Source organism: Podarcis filfolensis (genome assembly GCF_964270895.1).
Source record: "Podarcis filfolensis genome assembly, chromosome: 16".
In the NCBI taxonomy this organism is placed as follows: Eukaryota; Metazoa; Chordata; class Lepidosauria; order Squamata; family Lacertidae; genus Podarcis; species Podarcis filfolensis.
Genome location: NC_139620.1, coordinates 10,725,997 through 10,746,095, shown reverse-complemented (window position 1 = coordinate 10,746,095; position 20,099 = coordinate 10,725,997). Strand labels below are relative to the sequence as shown.

The window sequence follows — 20,099 nt, the reverse complement described above, 5'->3', positions numbered from 1 at the left end:
TGCAAGCACCCACCCACCGACCCCTTTTATGATTCCACCCAGCCCTCATTTTTGCTCCCTCTCTTTCCGTATTGGCTCCTAACCTCCCTCACCTTGTGCCCCCCTGGTTTTTCTTGCCTCCGCCCTGCGGACGCCAGCTGTGCATGAGGCCAAAGTACAAATTTCACTTAGCCTTATCAGAATCCAGATCCTTTTCTCTCTCCCCACCAGAGAAACAAACGCCAGTGGGGAGGCAAACAAGAAGTCCGGTGCCGAGTGGCAGCCCTGTGGGGAGACCCTCACCCTCCACCCTCCCAGCTGCCCCCCTTGTCTGCACCCACTCACAAACACACACGCTGCTGGAAACTCAACTGGTAAGCTCAGCTTTATGGGGTGGACATTTTGGGGAGTGGGGTGGCTTTGGAAGAGTGGGGGGAGGCATGGTGAGGAAGAAGAGCAGGACAGGGGGAAAGAGGACTTAGGAAAGGTCAGAGGTCAGGAACAGCTGCTTCTCCCCAAAGCCCCCCTTTCTCAGTACACAACAGGTATATACCAAAAGTAAGGAAGGAAGGCCGGCCGTTTTTGGGAAGAATTGGCAGAATGAACCAGGACCGCAAACGGGGTTTGCCTTTTTATTGCTTTCTTCTTCGCAGCTCTTTGTTTTTCTCCTCGAGCCGAGCCAGACACTCAGGAGAGAGTTGCTTTCTTCTCTTGACCTTTCCTTTCCTTTTCTCTCTCTCCCCTCCCTCGTTCTCTTTCCTTTCCAGGTTGCGTAACGGCTGCCCTTTTATCTACACCCAAAGGCGCAGGCGCTTGCAAGGAGCTGGACGTGACATTCGCACAGGTGGTAAACTCAAGGTGCCTTAATGCAGATTCATGAGACACTGTAGGTTCTTGGGGCAGCCACAAACACCCCCCAGCAGCTCCAAAGAGGTGTCACTCAATTCCCACTATTGGGGCCGCTGCTTACAGCAAGGATGGGGCACTTCAGGCCTGAGAGTCTTATATGCCCCCTGCTAAGCTTCTCTCGCTGACTCTCGGAACAACCCCCAGGCCACACCCCCTCTTCCTGAGGCCACACCCCTCACCTGCTCCACACCTTCCGTAGTGTTTTCACCTGCCTGCGATGTCTCCTTGAACTCCGGTAATGCCCCTTTACTTGCTTTGAAGTGGGAGAGCACCCTTAACTAGGAACTACAGTTCCTAGGATTCTTTGGCATTAAGCCACAGAACGTGGATTTTAGAAGTGGTGTGGTAGTGCTTTAAATGTATGGTGCAGATATGGCCAGATGGACCAATTTAAGACAATGTCAGGTCTCTTATGGAGCCTGAACACTGCAGAGCCGTGTTTGATGAATAGAGAGAGGCATTCAAGAATTCAGAGTTGGCCACATCCGGCCAAAAACCAGGGGCAGCTGGACTGTATGCAGGGCCAGCCTCAGCAACCAGCACCAACTAGGGAAAACCCTCCAAGTGTCCCTATTTTCCAGGGACGTCCCTGATTTGGAGAAGCCATCCCAGTTTCTGATTTGATCTCAGAATGCCCACTTTTCCTTAGGATGCCTCTATTTTCACTACAGAAATGTTGGAGGGTATGGAGTTATCTGATCCCCGAGCCGTCTGAAGGCAATCCTGCATTGGGAAGGTTTTTTTAAAAAATGTTTAATGTTTAATTATGTTTTTATATAGGTTGGAAGCTGCCCAGAGTGGCTGGGGCAACCCAATAAGTTGTGTGGGGTATAAATAGTAAGATTATCATTATGGAATGGGACGTCAGATTGACCACCCGTGCCTGTTCTGAGCCCACCTTTTTAAAAAACCAAACCTCTGCATGGCACTCTGAGCAGAACTGGATGGGCTAGTCTAGCCACCATTTTAATGTCCCACAGGGCAATATGGGAAATTAAAATGGTCGGCAGACCCATCGACAGAAGGTGGGCTTCAGTAGAGGGCGCTTTGTCCAGGGCAAACCCTCTCAAACCTTAGTGAAATGTGGGGATATGCTTAATAATAATAATAATAATAATAATAATAATTTATTATTTATACCCCACCCATTTGGCTAGGTTTCCCCAGCCACTCTGGGCGGCTTCCAACACAACATTAAAATACAGTAATGCATCAAAAGTTAAAAGCTTCCCTAAACAGGACTACCTTCAGATGTCATCTAAAAGTCTGGTAGTTGTTGTTCTCTTTGACATCTGGTGAGAGGGTGTTCCACAGGGCGGGTGCCACTACCGAGAAGGCCCTCTGCCTGATTCCCTGTAACTTGGCTTCTTGCAGTGAGGGAACCACCAGAAGGCCCTCAGCACTGGACCTCAGTGTCTGGGCTGGACGATGGGGGTGAAAACGCTCCTTCAGATATACTGGACTGAGGCCGTTTAGGGCTTTAAAGGTCAGCACCAACACTTTGAATTGTGCTCTGAAACGTACTGGTGTCCAACCCACTACAATGCAGGAAATGCAGTCATATTCCAAAATGCTTGTCTGGAATTTCAGCCTCAGGCACTGATGTGGGCCTGCCTGTCACCGATTTTCCTCCCTTCACACCAGGACTGCAGCTCCCATGGCATCGGTGCGTGGGGTCGCCGTGCAGTGCCCCTCCGACGGTGAGAGCAGCTGCAGCGGAGGCAGCCCAGCCACCACGGCCTCCAGTCGCAGTGACACAGACCTTGACGGGGAGGAGAAAACTTGCGCCGTGTGTGGGGACCGGGCCACAGGCTACCATTTCCACGCCATGACCTGCGAAGGCTGCAAGGGTTTCTTTCGGTACAGTTCCTCGTCTCGGTTTCCACTCCTCCTCCCACTTCTGTAACCCCATTTCTGAAAATGATCTAGGGGGCATCTTCCCTGCATGCAAAGACTCAATGTTTGGGTCCCCCCCACCTTTTTTGCGACTGAGGTTAGTGTGCTTAGAGAGACATTAAAGGTAAAGGGACCCCTGACCATTAGGTCCAGTCGTGGCTGACTCTGGGGTTGCGGTGCTCATCTCGCTTTATTGGCCGAGGGAGCCGGCGTACAGCTTCCGGGTCATGTGGCCAGCATGACTAAGCCGCTTCTGGCGAACCAGAGCAGCGCACGGAAACGCCGTTTACTTTCCCGCCAGAGCAGTACCTATTTATCTACTTGCACTTTGAGGTGCTTCAGAACTGCTAGGTTGGCAGGAGCAGGGACCGAGCAACGGGAGCTCACCCGTCGCGGGGATTCGAACCGCCGACCTTCTGATTGGCAAGTCTTAGGCTCTATGGTTTAACCCACAGCGCTAGCTGTGTCCCCTAGAGAGACATTAGAGAGACGTTTTTGTGTGTAGTCGTCGCTAACATGTGGCATTTATAGGCACACTGTAGTCTACACACTTTTACACACATTAGGTGGCTGCAGAAGTCAGAGAAACGCCACGGTGCAACTGTGAGGTAATTTACATTCCCGCCCGTCTTGCAGGCGGACCGTCATCAAGGGCATCCAGTTCACCTGCCCCTTCACCCGAAGCTGCACCATCACCAAAGCCAAAAGGCGGCAGTGCCAGGCGTGCCGCTACCAGAAATGCCTCGTCGCGGGCATGAGGAAAGACAGTAAGTGTGGCTGGCCAGTGTTCTTCCTTGCTTGGTTTTGGCCCCAGGCAATATCAGCGGCTCCCGGCTGGTTGCCCAGGAAAGTATAAGGCTAGGAAAAGTTTATTACGGTCCTTTTTTATTTCAAACTTTGCAGAGAGAGGCTATAGAACCCAGCCTCTTGGATAATGGTGTTGTCCCGAGTGAATCTCCACCCCACCCAGTCTCTCCCATTTCCTCATTCATCAGTTCTACGGCTGCTGCTAAGTGCTCTCTGTCTTTGAGCTCTTTGCTCCCCTACTTTTAAGGCTCGCCGGGTTCTGGGAGATGGGGGGTCTGGAATGCTTTCAAGTGACAATGTGTCAGCCAGCTGCTGTTCTGGCTCTGCTTGCTCCTCCTCTCCCGTTATTTCCCAACTTTCCTCCTCATCTGCCTCTGAGCTGTGACCTCCCTCAAACCCCTGTTATAAATCTATACTGTCTTCCTCTTCCTCCTCCCTGGAAGGGTCAAGATGGGGAGGTGGTCTGCGGTCTCCAACACTCCTCCTCCTTCTCTGCCTGACAGGCAAATTACTGTACCAGGCAATGCAGAACCTTTTCAACATTTTCAATGCAGAAACCATCCTGGTTTCTGATTTGATCCTGGAATGTTCCACTTTTCCTTAGGATGTCCCTATTTTCATTGCAGAAATGTTGGTGGGTATGGAGTTATCCGACCCCAGAGCCGTCTGTAGGCAATCCTGCATAGGGAAGGGTTTTTTTAAAAAAATGTTTTATTATGTTTTTCTGTAAGTTGGAAGCTGCCCAGAGTGGCTGAGGCAACCTAGTAAGATGTGTGGGGTATAAATAAGTAAAATTATCATGATGGAACGGGACGCCCTTATTTTCATCAGAGAAATGTTGGAGGGTACGCAACTGGAATTTATTTATTTATTTACTCATTCAGAAAACTTCTACCCTGTTTTATAGGGGCTCTTAGGGTGGCTTACAGCAGATTATCACAATTTTCTATATAAAAAAAAATCACATTCAAGGCTAGTATCAGGAAAAGAAATAAAGCGACGTCCCTAGGGTGCTTTTGCATGCAAGGGAAAAAACAAAAACAAAATTCCCATTGAGATCCTCTGAGGCAAAAGAGTGATGCTTAGCAGCTGGGCCTCACTCAGGTCCTCATGGAGGCCAGGCTTTCCCTGTTGGCGGTTGCTAGGCAACAGCTCCTATCCGCACCTGTTTGGCCACTGTGAGAAAAGGATCCTGGACTATATAGGCCTTTGGCCTGATCCTGCAGTTGGACTGTTACTACTCCTAATCTTATTAATTTGTTAAGTCACTTTCCCCACAGACTGATGCAAAGTGACGTACATTAAAATGGATTCAGAACAAGCGAGTAAAACCCCAACAACACGGCTATACAGATAAAAGGCAGGAGTAACCCCCCCATTAAAAGCAGTCACAGTGCCCCCCCTTCAAATGAAAGGCCAAAAGCTTGGGTAAAGAGAAAAGGCTTTGCCTGGCATCTAAAAATAAATAAAGATGGCGTCTAGCGTGCCTCCTTGGGGAGAGCATTCCACAAGCTTATGTTCTTAGGTTCTCCCAGTAAGGTCTTCTGAGGCAAGCGAGTGGGACTGACACATACACACACACGGAAAATACATATGGTTGCCCCGTCGCATCTTTGGACACCGACAGCCCCTCTTGCCACTCCTCCACTCCTGTGGCTGCATAATGAAAAAAACATTAGAATTGATTGAATTCTAAAAATGGCTGACGGTACAGAGGCCAACTGTTCGCTGCCTTACATCCAGGGATGAGGGGGAAATTTGCTTCAGATTGCTTTTAAAGGCAAACCCGTGTCATTTGCACCTTCTAAAAACACTAGGGAGAGCGGAACAGAGCCATCCTTAGAAATTTGTGCCTCTCTGAATTTTGCATTGCTATGTGTTAAGGGAATGTGTGCATATAAATGCATATATTAGTGAAAGTAATATGCAAAAATGTGAGTGTGTGTGTATAGAAATAAGCTTTGAAAAAAGTCTGTAATAATAATTTAATTATTTACAGTATATGCCACCCATCTTACTGGGTTGCACAGAAATGTATATTTTAGGCTAAATTTTGCACTAAATGCTAATTAATTTTCATGAGGATTCTGAGTAGTAGTAGTAGTAGTAGTAGTAATAATAATAATAATAATAATAATAATAATAATAATAATTTCAAACTGATGTGCAACTCTGGGGAACCGAACTTAAGATTGGAAAAACGACAGAAATAAACTGAAATTGACACGTTCTCCCAACCCTAATTACATCCTATGGCCTAAACAAGTTCAGCTGTGGTGGATTTGAATCTTCCTACCAGATCCCATTTGTGATACCCATCCTCCATATATTTGCCTATCAATAGCTATTAGCGTTAATGAAGCTGTCTGGTCAAACGCAAAAGTCATACTAGACCTGGAAGGGGTTGTGAGGAAGAAACAGACTGGATGGCTTCTGCCCTCATGCCCTGGCTTGTGGAGTTCCTTTTAATTCCTATTACTATATGACCCAGGAAGCCTCTCTCTCTTTCCCCACCCCCCAATTCTTTCGGCCTGGTCCTTTTGTCCTGCACTTAACTGCATTTGGCAAGAGAGGTTCTCCTTAAAGTTCCCTGCGTTCTGCAGGAGAGTTTCTCTTTGAAGTCCCAAAAATATCAGATGGCTGCTCCAATCAGGGCTGCCCCCATTTGTGGGACGCTGTCCCATATAACTGTCCCATATAGAGATATGACAGGCAGACCACTACTATCTGCACTTTCAGGAAACAGCTGAAGGCATGTTTGCTTTGATAGGCTTTTCCAGCAGGATGGAAAGGTCTCTGGTCTTAGGGGTTCATTTTGTATAGTTTCAAAACTCATCCTTAGTTGTTGTTGTCAATGTTCTGCTTTTAAAGCTATTTCCAGCTGTTTTTAATGGCACGTTTGCAAATTGCCTTGTAAAAGGTGGTTCATAATTTAATAAATTATAGTATAAAGAGACCCCTGCTAGATCAGATTCCCAGCAGACGTAAAATATAACCGTCGGGGCTGGTCACATTGGTAGCCCTGTCCTCTGTGAATTTGTCCAGTCCTCTTTCATAGCCGTCCAACCTAGTGGCCATCGCTTCTTCTTGTGGGAGCAGCTACCACAGTTTGGCTCTGCACTGTGCAAAGAACTACAGTGCTACCTTGGTATGGGACTGGCAGAAATGACCGGCAGAATCCGCGACCAGGGAGAAAAGTCAGCAGAAGAAGATTGGAAGAAATTTAAGGAATATCTACAGAAATATTATAAAATTAATGAACTTTGAAAAGATGTTGGTTTGAACTTTGGTGGTCTCTAGCTGTTATGATAAAGATAATGGGGATTATAATTGTTTTTGTTATTAAATTTAAAAAAGTTGAGTGGAAAATAAGGTGATATTCTAAAAGGAATGTTAAGAGATTAGGATTTGCTGAATTAACAAATTGAACTAGAGAACAAGAAGGGGAGGTATGAGGAAGTCAAAGAAACATGTGATTGAAAAACTGTTATTGAAACTGAATTGTTTTTAATATTTTTCTTTTTCTTTTTCTTTTTGTGTTTATATAAAATTGGAAAATTTAATAAATATTCATTTAAAAAAAAGAACTACAGTGCTACCTTGGTTCTCAAATGCAATCCATTCCGGAAGTCCGTTCGACTTCCAAAACGTTCGAAAAACAAGGCGCGGCTTCCAATTGGTTGCAGGAACTTCCTGCACTCAAGCGGAAGCCGCTTTGGACGTTCGGCTTCCAAAAAAGTTAGAAAACCAGAACACTTACTTCCGGGTTTTCGGCATCCGGGAGCCGATTTGTTTGTTAACGAAGCCATTCGGGAACCAAGTTCCACTGTACTTTCTTTTGCCTGTCCCATATCTTCCAACATTCGGGCTTCATAGGTTGTCCCCGAGTTTAAATATTATGAGAGGACCTCTCTGTCCAGCCCCACCCCCCACACCAGGCCTCGTTTCACACGCCCCCCTGTCATGCCTGCTCTTCCTTGCCTATTCTTGAAACTAAAAAGTCCCCAAATGTTGTAACTTTTCGTCACACGGGAGTTTCTCCGGCCCTTTGTTGATTATTTTGGTGGTCCTTTTGGGAAACTTTTCCCAGCTCTATAACGATAGCAACAACATTCAGACACACACAGACACAGACACAGACACAGACACACACACACACACACACACACACACAAACAGCACAAGATGGGCACTCTCAAAGGATCTTTCGGTGTCATCTTGAGCAGAAGAAGCCTTCAGCTTGTTTGCTTCTGCAAAGCCATCCTCAGTAAAGAAAAAGGATTGGAAGCAGCTGTAGGGTTGTGCGGAGAGGGAGGGGTGAGGAGGAGGAGGAGGAGGCTGTCAGCAAAGCCGCATCCTCTCTCCAGGGAACGATACACTGCGCTGGAAAGCAGGGTGGATTTGAGGCCGCCCAGCCAGCTTTTCCTCCGCATCGACTGGCCCAAAGGGTCAGATTTCATTAAAAGAAACGCCAGAGAGGAGCAAGAATAGAGTCATCTCCCTCCTCCAGCTGCAGAAGCAAGACATTTAAAAGCAAAAAAGATCTCCTTCTCAGAGCAGGCTGGCAGCAGAGCCAAACCAATAAAAACAAAACAAAATGGGCCTCTGCCTGAGCACAGATTAATCTGATGGGGGCAGTGGGGTGGGGTGAGGTGTGTGTGTGGGCAGACAATAATCTGGTCCAGGATGAATCCTGCCGCACACCCCGGGGCTTTGTGGAGAGAGGAAGAGAGGAGCATCAGCGCTGTGCGAGAGACTGTCAGAGGGTGATGCATTGCAGTCTCCTTACACAAGAGGGTGTTCCGCGCTGCAGTCGGACTGTGATGTAGCCGTGGGCACACACACGTCATTGTTGTGTGTGTGTGTTTTAAGAAAAGAAATACCACCTCGATCTGCCCGCAAACAGCTCCGAATTGCACCTGACCCTCTCTGCAGAATTTCCATTAAGGAGCTTCTAGCGAGAGGCACCCCCTGTAAAGTGAATCGAGAAGGGGGGGGTTGCTGCAAATCAATTGGGGTTTCTCTCTGCAGAATCTTAAGCAAGTTCATCTGGACACTGACAGCGGGGAAGAAAGAAAGAAAGCAGCATTGCAAAGAGACCGATAGAGCGGCAAAACCTTTCTGACAGTGTTGTGCCCTGCCTGCAGCAGGAGGCTGACCCCCAAGCCCAGGGATGATGCAACAGGGTTTAATTTGGACAGTGGCGAAGCCCATGGGGGTTTCAAGAGCTACAACATAGCCATGGAATGTGTAATACAGTGGTACCTCGGGTTACATACGCTTCAGGTTACATACGCTTCAGGTTACACACTCCGCTAACCCAGAAATAGTGCTTCAGGTTAAGAACTTTGCTTCAGGATGAGAACAGAAATTGTGCTCCGGCGGCGCGGCGGCAGCAGGAGGCCCCAATAGCTAAAGTGGTGCTTCAGGTTAAGAACAGTTTCAGGTTAAGAACAGACCTCCGGAACGAATTAAGTACTTAACCCGAGGTACCACTGTATTAATAATAATGGAGAGTGTGTAATAACAGAGTTGGCATGGCGCCGTGGTTAGGAGCTGGGGTAGGGAACCACCGGCCAGGGGCAAATTGTGGCCCTCCAGGGCTCTCTGTCTGGCCCTCGGGATGCTCCCAGACTACACATTTACACATTTAATCACAGGAAGCTACTGGAGTAGTCCCTAAAGTGTGTACAGGAATGCATTTTACTAGGGAACTTTGCAAAAAAAGTATATAGGGCAAAAATCCATATAAACATGTGTCTGTTAGGAGAAATTTGCGCTAAAATGCCGGTGAATTTTCCTGAGGACTTAAAAAAATTCCACACACTGTTGTTGAAATGTGGAGAACTGTACTTGAGACTGGGAAAACAAGAAACTGAAAGAAACCAAACGCATCCCACTTGCTCAGGGATGGAAGGATCAGTTCATTCCGATTCTCTCTGTTTTCTCGTTTTTCCCATTTTAAATTCAGTTTGCCACATTTTGCAGCAATTTGTGGGGTTTGTTTGTTTAAATTCTCATGAATATTCACCAGCATTTTAGTGCAAACGTCTCCCAACGAGCACGTATGTATATGGAGTTTTGATTAACATACACATCTTTGCCAGCAATTCCCCCTAATATAATGTTTTCGTGCATGTGCCGCTTTCACCAATATATTCATGCCTCCTTTCACCTAATAGATCCGTTTTTTGGTTGACAACCCGCATAGTAAAATTCAGTAAAATAGTAAAATTCAGGGAAGTGTGAATTTCAGAGGATGGCTGTGTTATGGTCCATTCGGAAAGTGTAGATTGGAAAGATTCGGCTTCAGAGGAGACGTGAATCAAATCCCTCCCTCACCCCTATACCCACCCTTACTGGTGGAGCGTTTGGTTTATCAGGTCCCTGGTAGCTCCCTGCCCAAGGTCCGCACTCAGCTTGGCAGCGGGGTCCACAAAGCTTCTCCTTTGAGCACTGCTTCCTTTTTGTCTCTGACACAGTGATAATGTCAGAGGAAGCTTTGCATGTGCGGCGTGCGCTGAGGTGGCAGAAGAAGCACCAAGGACAGAGTCTGGCCTCAGTGGAGCCACCTGAGGAAAGCAGCCTCACAGAAGAGCAGGAACAACTGATTGAACTCCTCACCGAAGCCCACAAGAAAACCTTTGACTCCAGCTTCTCTCAGTTCAACCACTACCAGGTGAGCTTTGCAGGAGTTCCAGACGGTTTGTTTCAGGAATGAGGGGGGAGGAACACCCTGTGGCCCCCAGGTGCTGCTGTTGGACCGCAGCTCCCAGCCAGTCTGGCCAATGGTCAGGGGTGATGGGAATTGGAGCTCAGCGTCTTCTAGAGAGGGGTCCCTCATCCCTGAATTGATTAATGTACCAGGAGAGACCTACACGATGCTTTGCAGATGTTGCTGGAAATAAAATATCACCGGTCCTAAAATATCTACAGTGGTACCTCGGGTTACAGATGCTTCAGGTTACAGACTCTGCTAACCCAGAAATAGTACCTCAGGTTAGGAACGTTGCTTCAGGATGAGAACAGAAATCGCGTGGCGGCAGCAGGAGGCCCCATTAGCTAAAGTGGTACCTCAGGTTAAGAACAGTTTCAGGTTAAGAACGGACCTCCAGAACGAATTAAGTTCTTAACCCGAGGTTAGCCCTGTGGAACGCCCTCCCATCAGGTGTCAAGGAGATAAAGAACTACACAACTTTTAGAAGACATCTGAAGGCAGCCCTGTATAGGGAAGTTTTGATGTTTTACTGTGGCTTCATAATCGTTGGAAGGGGGCAACCCAGTCAGATGGGTGGCATTAAATAAATAAACAAATACACAAATAATGATCCTTAACTCACTGTGATTGATCAGGCGAATGGCTGCCTTACAGGCCTGCTTGACCAATTTCCATGCATTTCTCTTGAGGACTAGATGCTTAGGATCAGAAGCTGGTGGGAGAAAGAAAGAAAGCTGAGATGGTCTTGGGGTTCAATGAAAGGAAATTTATTGTGAGCCCCACTTAACCAGCGTCTCCCCTCCAGCCAGCGGTGCGTCTCTACATCCACAGCCAGAGATCTCAGAGCCCCCAGGATGCTGCCGTCCCTCCCATGTGCCCCTACAGTCCTCAAGACCACATGGAGAGCTTTCCGGAGGAGGTCCTCCCCGATGTCTTCAACCTCTTGCCGCTCTTTGCCGACATCAGCACCTACATGATCCAGCAAGTGATCCAGTTTGCCAAGGCCATACCGTCTTTCAGGTGAGTGTGTTGCTGTGAATCAAAGGGTCTTTATTCACCCCCTGCAAATTCCTATCGTCCTCCGGGAGTCAATAAAGGTAAAGGGACCCCTGACCATTAGGTCCAGTCATGACAGACTCTGGGGTTGCGGTGCTCATCTCGCTCTATAGGCCGAGGGAGCCGGCGTACAGCTTCCGGGTCATGTGGCCAGCAGGACTAAGCCGCTTCTGGCGAACCAGAGCAGCGCACGGAAACGCTGTTTACCTTCCCGCCGGAAGGTACCTATATATCTACTTGCACTTTGACCTGCTTTCGAACTGCTAGGTTGGCAGGAGCAGGGATCGAGTAATGGAGCTCACCCCGTCGTGGGGATTCGAACCGCTGACCTTCTGATTGGCAAGTCCTAGGCTCTGTGATTTAACCCACAGCGCCACCCGCGTCCCTCCGGGAGTCAATATGTGACTACTAATGGGGAACTCTGATCTAAATTAAGGAAGCTTCCAGACTGTTGCTATTTTCGTGCGGGAGATTCAATCACATATGGACATATTTAGGTCATATGATTAAAGTCGTTCCTGTGCATCAGACCTGCTTCATTCCCCCCCCCCCCAAAAAAAAATCCTTCTCTTTTTTTGCAATAAGAAAAAGCATTACGGAAACATGCTGGAACGTGTAGGGAGGCAATTGCTTGACGCAATGTTGTCTGAACTCTCCACGAAGGTTGTGCAAACAGATCAGGGTGGGTGCTCAATAAACCAGTCACCCAGAGGTGACCTCTGTCCCGTGTTGCCTGCTGATAACTCATAGGTGATGAATGCCGAAAAAGTGTGTGTAAGGCAGGCGGCTCCGCTGTAAAACAATGAAATTAATCTAAAACTAATTATCAATTAATTATGGAACTGATTTTAAAAGGTTTGAGGTAAGGATCAGTTACTGGAGGGCGTCCCCTGTCTTGGGGAAGGGGAAAGAGGTTGTTTATAGCTCAGCAGTCAGTGATTGATGGCTTGAATAATGGATACAGGGGGATTTATAATAAACAACAAAATGCTGGGGGGGGGAATGTTTGTTTGCTACTATGTTATGCATTTTTGGGTTTTCACATTGTAAACCACCCTGTGATCCTTGGACGAAAGGCGGTATAGAAATTTAATAAATACAGTTATACCTCTGGTTGCGAACGGGATCCGTTCCGGAGCCCCGTTCGCAACATGAGCAGAACGCAACCCGTGTCTGCGCGTGCGTAGGTAGCGATTTGCCGCTTCTGCGCATGCACGTGACGTCATTTTGAGTGACTGTGCACGTGCGAGCAGCAAAACACGGAAGTAACCCATTCCGTTACTTCCGGGTCACTGTGGGACGTATCCTGAAAGAACGTAACCTGAACTGAACTTAACAAGAGGTATGACTCTAATAGCATCTTTAAAAGCAGAGACATCACCTTGCCGACAAAGATCCATATAGTTAAAGCTATGGTTTTCCCAGTAGTGATGTATGGAAGTGAGAGCTGGACCATAAAGAAGGCTGATCGCCGAAGAATTGATGCTTTTGAATTATGTTGCTGGAGGAGACGCTTGAGAGTCCCATGGACTGCAAGAAGATCAAACCTATCCATTCTGAAGGAAATCAGCCCTGAGTGCTCACTCAAAGGACAGATCCTGAAGCTGAGGCTCCAGTACTTTGGCCACCTCATGAGAAGAGAAGACTCCCTGGAAAAGACCCTGATGTTGGGAAAGATGGAGGGCACAAGGAGAAGGGGACCACAGAGGACGAGATGGTTGGATAGTGTTCTCGAAGCTACCAGCATGAGTTTGACCAAACTGCGGGAGGCAGTGGAAGACAGGAGTGCCTGGCGTGCTCTGGTCCATGGGGTCACAAAGAGTCGGACATGACTAAACGACTAAACAACAACAACATGACTGTAATAAAATAATAATAGTTTCCCCACCATCCTCAGCCAGTCCCCACCTGCCCTGCCTTCTTGTTTTCATCTAGAACTGAGATCTGCCAATCAGAACCAGGTGCAAAATAGCCGCTCTGTGAACAGGGTGCCTCTGAGCACATGCTCAGTTCAAGTAACAAGAAAGGAGATTCCAACTAAATACTGTATCAGGAAGAACTTTCTGACAGTAAGAGCTGTTTGCCAGTGGAACGGACTCCCTCAAGAAGTGGTGGGCTCTCCTTCCTTGGAGGTTCTTGAGAAGAGGCTGGATGGTCATTTGTCCTGGATGCTTTAGCTGAGATTCCTGCATGCAGGGGGTTGGACTTAGGTGACCCTTGGTGTCCCTTCCAACTCTACAGTTCTGTGGTTAGAACTTTCCGAAACAGTCTGCTGACCAAAATGCAGCTGGCCTTTGAAATTTGCACTTCTCCGAGTTTTGCAACACAGTTCTCTTGCCAAGTCACATGTACGAAAAGCCTGACTTTAAAGGTTTAATAAATCGAGCTTTAAAAAAAAAAGTGAACACAACAGGCAAAAATGCATTCTGTTAGGAAAAGTTGCTCTGCAACATTATGTACAGTCATACCTCATGTTACATCCGCTTTATATTTAATTAATATTTAATGTTGTATTGTTTTTAACACTTGATTGGGAGCCGCCCAGAGTGGCTGGGGAAACTCAGCCAGATGGGTGGGGTATAAATAATAAATTGTTATTATTATTATTCATGTTACGTTCTTTCAGGCTACGTCTCGCGGCAACCTGGAAGTACCGGAAAGGGTTACTTCCAGGTTTCACCGCTCGCGCATGCGCAGAAGCAGAGAATTGCAACCCGGGCATGTGCAGATGCGTCGCTGCGGGTTGCGTTCTTTTAATGTTGCAAACGGGCCTCCGGAATGGATCCCATTCGCAACCAGAAGTACCACTGTATATGAGGCAAAACTGCATACAAACGTTTATATTAGGAGAAGTTTTCACTGTTGTTATTATTTTTAAAATAAATTTGCAATACTGATGTGGAAATGTGGAGGACGTTGGAAAGACGAGAAACTGAGAGAAACCAGAACTGACAGATGAACCAATCTCTAAGTCAAGGATGATGGAGTAATAGTTCAACAACATCTAGAGCGTCACAAGATTTCTACCTCAAGGCTAAGGATTGGTTCAGAAACTTTGAGCCTGTCTTACTGCTTAACATGTTTTTTCTCTCTCCCCCAACCAGAAGTTTGCCAATTGATGATCAAATCTCACTCCTCAAAGGCGCCACCCTGGAGATCTGTCAGATCCGGTTCAACACAGTCTTCAATGAGGAGACCAAAGCTTGGGAATGCGGCCAACACTGCTACACCATCCAAGATGGCGCCCTGAGTAAGTCACAGGAAGTCTAGAGAGTCCACAGCTGCCATGTGACTGGGAGCAGAACACATTCCATGGGCTCTCTCAGGCTTGCCTATAAGAGCGCCCTGCTGGATTAGGGCCACAGTCCATCTTGTCTAGCATCGTGTTCTCACAGTGGCCAACCAGATCCCTAATGAAAGCCCACAAATGAGATCTGAGTGGAAAAGCACTCTCCTCACTTGTGATTCCCCTCCTTTGGTATCCTGAGGCAGGCTACCTTCCAAGCGTGGAGACAGGACACAGTCATCACGGCTAGTAGACATTGATAACTTCTTCCTCCATGAATATGTTCAATTGTTTTGTAAAAACATCCAAGTTGGTGGCTGTCACTGTGGGCCACGACTGGCCCAGCCCATTAGCATTTTTAAAACTCCCACAAAACTTCCAAATACCAGTTTCCTAGCCTCTTTGCTAATTGTACAAAGGAAAGCTGTCTTGTTTTGCAGTTTCCAGGCGCTAGTACTTCCATAAATTTAGTATTCAGTCTGTACAATCCAGTTGTTAGCATTCCTACCAAACAGAATGTATGGAGCACAATTTACGGCTGCCGTGATTATGCTACCTGGGCTGGGTTAGAGAGATTACCCTGGAAGCAGCAGTGTGGGTAGATGAATTCATGGAGAATTCACATGAGCTATTGTTTTTTGTTTGTTATTACGTCATGCATTTTTGTGTTTTTATATTGTAAACTACCTTGCGATCCTCTGATGAAGGGCAGTCTAGAAATAAGAATAAGAATAAGAATAAGAATAAGAAGAAGAAGAAGAAGAAGAAGAAGAAGTTGTTGTTGTTCCTGTTTTCTGAGGCAAATGATGCTAAGTGGGGAAAAGAGCCCTTTTGGGGCACTGAATTCTTTCCTGGGTTCTTTCACCCCTTGCTCCGGCATAGTCCTGACCCGGCCGCCTTCTGGAACCAATTTTGCTCATGGGGTTCATACAACCAATCTAGCAAGAGACCGATAATTGGATTACGTTGTGTGAATGCTCCCTCCTGTGGTCAGAGGGGAGTATTTAGCACAGCAGAGGATCCTGGAGGGGCCAGTCCTGTGACCTCAGATTGGTTCCTTCTCTGGGCAAATTGTTCCACGACACTACATGGCCCACAATACACAGAGACCCACTTTATCAACCACCCTGTCTTCTCCTCCAGCTGGATTCCAGCAGGTCTACCTGGAGCCATTGCTGAAGTTCCACATCAGCTTGAAGAAGCTGAGGCTGCACGAGGCCGAATACGTTCTGCTCCAAGCCCTGGTGTTGTTCTACCCGGGTAAGTCCTCCGCATCCCAGTAGCGGCAGATTGCACCATCGCCACCCTTTCTGAAAGGCAGGAGGCCCTCAGGCCTGCTCAGTTAGAGCATTCGACTAAGACGTGGCAGACCAGGGTTCAAATCCCCACTCAGCCAGGAAGCTCACCGGGTGACCTAGTCGCAGCCTCTCAGCCTGGCCTACCTCACAGGGTTGTTCAGAGGAGAACATGGAGATAGAACCGTATATGCCACCTAGAGCTCATTGGAAGGAGAGATGGAATAAAAATGCCTATCTATATGCGGGTGTGCTTATATATCTGTGATTAAAAATAAATAAATACAGTATTTTTTGTTAATTGCAGTATCATACAGGCAACGGCCAGTCGATGCACGGCCCATTTGGTGTTGCGCCAAACCTGGAAGTGACTTTTAAAATAGCAAAAATGAGCCCAGAAAGGGCAAAAAAGCCACTTAGCAATCCTACAAGCCTTTGCAAGTGCAATCCCATGAGCCTTTGCACTGAACATTGAGGCCCATGGAGTTTTGGGAGTTTGAGCGAGGAGGTTGGGAGGGAGCAATGGTGGTGTTTGCAGGTTTCCTCAATGGTGTTCCCAATATTCGTAATTTCAGTTAAACGTGTTGCCTCGTAACATAACCCCTTCGTAAATGGGGAGTGGCCTGTATCTATTATTCCTGTGATTAACAGAATCTCAAAAGGGATCCAGAGAAAGTTTGGGTGAAGTGCTGTTTGCTCATATATGTGTATACACACACACACACACGCACACACGCACACACGCACACACGCACACACACACACACATCACACAACACAGTATGTCAACCTCATTCTTTATTTCAAGAGGTCTGGCATTTCCAGACAAGGGCCTCTGGGTGCATGCAGAGTATATCTTCCTCAAGAGGGGGACGTTTTTCTATGTGCCTCTGAGCATGCACTAAGTAGCAACCCATTTGGGTGGGTGGGTTGTTGTTTTTTGCCAGCGCTCCCTTTGGGTAAGAGGGGAATTCCACACCCTTTGCCCCATATCTCCTCTGCCTTGTCTCTCACTGCCCAAGCCTGCGACTTTGCAGACCACATGGACGTCACGCAGCGAGAGGTGATTGACCAGACCCAAGAGAAAATCGCTCTGACTTTAAAAAACTACATTGACCAGCGACATGCTCTGCCCGAAGGGAGGTGAGCAGGGAAAGGGCTTTGTGGCGGGGGAGGGGGTGCTCTCTACAAGGGGTGGGGAACCTGTGGCCTTCCCGATGTTCCTTGGGGGCTTCCAGACGGGTTATTTATTTTGCAAATGTGATTGTTTTCTTGCAACCGATATGCAACTGACCACACTCCCTGGTTTTTAGGATTGCCATGGGTGTTCTGCTGTAGTCAGTTTTTCACAGAACATTTCTGTTACATCTTTTCTGACCTGTCCCAACAGTTACTACTTCTCCACTCTCTCACAAACCCAACTTTCCAGCCCCTAGTTATCATGCAATGGGCAAAATGAAGGTTTGCGCTGTTTGTGTGTTTGTGCTGCAATTCCCAGAGTGGTCCCAATCAATCCCTCTTCCCAGGGGACTCTGGGAACTGTAGTTCTGTGAGAGGAATAGGGGTCCCTGAACGACTCTCAGCACCATAGGAGCCAACTCCTAGGGGCTGAGGTCCCTTCGCCCCCCCCCAATAAAACATTTGAAGGGGCCGCCCACCCAAAGTTGGCAGGTGTTGCCATTCAAGTGGTGTGTGTGCATCACGTTCTGTGATTGATTATGTAGGGTGGGACTTACCTGGGGCCCTCCCCGTATTTTATTCAAGCTGGCACCCCTGCTCAGCACAAACTACATTTCCCAGGATTCCTTGGAGGAAGCCATGAAGTCTTAAAGTGGTATGATACTGCTTTAAATGTACAGTGTGGATGGAGGCCTTAGTCTTTTAAAATCCCTTAAGCAGCCTTTGCTTCCCCCAATGAATCCTGGGAACTGTGGCTTATTAAGGGTGTTGAAAATTGTTAGGAGACCCCCTATTCCCCTCACAGGGCTACAATTCCCAGTGTTCCCTGGGAAGAGGAATGGATATTGTTAAATCCCTCCGGGAACTGTAGCACTGCGAGGGGGTCTCCTGAACAACTCTGAGCGCCCTTAGCAAGTTACCGTCCCCAGGGTGATTGGGGGGGGAAGCCGTAGCTGCTTAAAGCAACCTAACTTGAATGTGTGGTGCTGATGGGGCCCTAGGTGGTGCTCAGGGAAGGAGCCAATGGAAATTTGGTGTGTGTAATAGAGAGCACCCACTCAAACATCAGGAACGGCAAGGACTGATGGCTGCCTCCTTCCACTTCTCCAGGTTCCTCTACGCCAAACTTCTCTTGTTGTTGACAGAGCTGAGGACGCTGAAAGTCGAAAATACGCGGCAGATCCTCCATATCCACGACACCCAGGACCTCACCACCATGACGCCCCTGCTTTCGGAAATTATCAGCTGAAAGCTTGCACCAGGAGAGTGCTGCATCTTTCGTTCATGTTTTGCTTTAGGTGTAAAATGGGACATATGTGCTGGAAGACCGGATCCAGAAGTTTTCCAAGACTTCCCTCGAGATCCGGTAGTTTTAGGGATCTGCTGGAAAGCCAGGCATTGCTCCCTTCTGCTGCTACCCTGAGCAAGGGCTGGTTACTTTTGCAGACCTGTAGTCTCTTCCCCCTCCATCTGCTGCAAACCCATATTTCCCGTCCCCCGCTCCCCCACAAGCAATCTAATCTTCCTTCCACAGCTAATGCAATAGCAGCCAACCTTGTTCCTCCCATCCTCACCCCCAAGCTGATCCTGGCTTAGCCAAGCATCATCATGAGCCTCCTTGCAGCCAACCTTGTCTGATCCACTGATCCTCTCTAAGCTCCCCCCTGCGCTGCCCCTCAAAACCCTCTTTAGGCTTCCGAGATCATGAAAGCAAAGACCGACTGCCAGGGCCCCACCCCCAGACAGAGAGAATTTCAGGGCAACTTTTGCGTATCAAGCTGGTGTCCTGTGGGAGGAAAAGAGCTCCCCCCAAAAAGTGATGGCATATTTTTGTGTGTGTGTGTGTGTGTGTTTTAATGTGTTTATTTACAGCTCGAGAAGGATTTCCGGGGGCACATCAAATGCAAGGCCAGAGCCAGAACAGAATCAGTACAGGCACCTAAACACAGCAGGCTTCAGAGTATGGAAAGCTATCTTGTCCCCCCTACTCTGCCCCTAGACTCTTTTGGCAGCACTTTCAAAATGAGGCAGTGCCATTTTTGCTGCAGCACACACTTTTCCAAGTGACTTTTGAGCAAGAAAACGTGATGATGATAATTTATTACTTATGCCCTACCCATCTGACTGGGTTGCCCCAGTCACTCTGGGTGGCTTCCAACAGAATATAAAAACACAACGAAACATCAGACATTAAAAACTTCCAGATACAGGGTTGCCTTCCGATGTCTTCTGAAAGTCGTATCATTATTTATCTCCTTGACATCTGATGAGAGGGCGTTCCACAGGGTGGGCGCCACTACCGAGAAGGCCCTCTGCCTGGTTCCCTGTAATGTCACTTCTAGCAGTGAGGGAACTACCAGAAGGCCCTCAAGCTGGCCAGAATTAGTTACTAATAGACAGCGCACAAGAGGCTTCCAGCTAGCTCTTTGTGAGATTTCTTCAGGGGCAAGTGAATTGAACTGCAGCTCAAAGGCTTGAAGCCTTGATAAAATTTGCTCCTAATACACCTTTGAGGTCTCCTGTTTCTTTCCTTCATTCCTACACTGAGCTTTTCCATCCCCCCCAAGGAATTTTAACAGAACAGAACAGCAGCCCTGCTGGATCACCCCCCAGGGTCAAGATGAAAATTCTGTTTCCTATCCAATGGCTTTGAGGATGTGAATGTTTTTGGACTACAACTCCCATCATCCCTAGCTAACAGGTCAGGGATGATGGGAATAGTAGTCTTAAAAAATAGTCTAAAAACAGCTGGAGACCCAAGTTTAGGGAAACCCTGCTTTAGAAGAAGTCAGCTAACATATTGGATGCAATGCCTTAGTTTTCTCCTGCCTGGGACTGGGTGGGCAAAGTACAGTGGTACCTTGGGTTACATAAGCTTCAGGTTACATACGCTTCGGGTTACAGACTCTGCTAACCCAGAAATATTACCTCAGGTTAAGAACTTTGCTTCAGGATGAGAACAGAAATCGTGCAG

The 20,099-nt window shown here is 47.5% G+C and overlaps 1 protein-coding gene across 4 annotated transcripts; it reads left to right on the top strand.

Moving 5' to 3' along the window:
- Nucleotides 1–151: 151 nt before the first annotated feature.
- On the top strand, nucleotides 152–19,629 carry NR1I3 (nuclear receptor subfamily 1 group I member 3). Of its 4 annotated transcripts, none has more exons than XM_083591370.1 (10): nucleotides 152–353; nucleotides 747–837; nucleotides 2,533–2,748; nucleotides 3,421–3,551; nucleotides 10,074–10,270; nucleotides 11,115–11,329; nucleotides 14,470–14,615; nucleotides 15,795–15,911; nucleotides 16,984–17,089; nucleotides 18,236–19,629. In XM_083591370.1, the coding sequence occupies exons 3-10, from the start codon at nucleotides 2,546–2,548 to the stop codon at nucleotides 18,372–18,374; spliced, it is 1,254 nt and encodes a 417-aa protein (XP_083447496.1). In that variant the 5' UTR covers nucleotides 152–353; nucleotides 747–837; nucleotides 2,533–2,545; the 3' UTR covers nucleotides 18,375–19,629. The 4 variants fall into 4 exon arrangements, with proteins under 4 accessions (XP_083447496.1, XP_083447497.1, XP_083447495.1 ...); XM_083591371.1 differs by having other exon boundaries at nucleotides 196–353; nucleotides 747–823; XM_083591369.1 differs by having other exon boundaries at nucleotides 196–353; nucleotides 747–823; nucleotides 16,969–17,089.
- The last annotated feature ends 470 nt before the right edge of the window (nucleotides 19,630–20,099 follow it).

What these genes read in the sequence shown, in the direction of transcription:
- NR1I3 (XM_083591369.1), top strand. Translation starts at nt 2,546, where the DNA reads ATGGCATCGGTGCGTGGGGTCGCCGTGCAGTGCCCCTCCGACGGTGAG. An exon ending in AAGGCCATACCGTCTTTCAG is followed by an intron (nt 11,330 to 14,469) that starts GTGAGTGTGTTG and finishes TCCCCCAACCAG; the next exon opens with AAGTTTGCCAATTGATGATC. An exon ending in CCTGGTGTTGTTCTACCCGG is followed by an intron (nt 15,912 to 16,968) that starts GTAAGTCCTCCG and finishes TCACTGCCCAAG; the next exon opens with CCTGCGACTTTGCAGACCAC.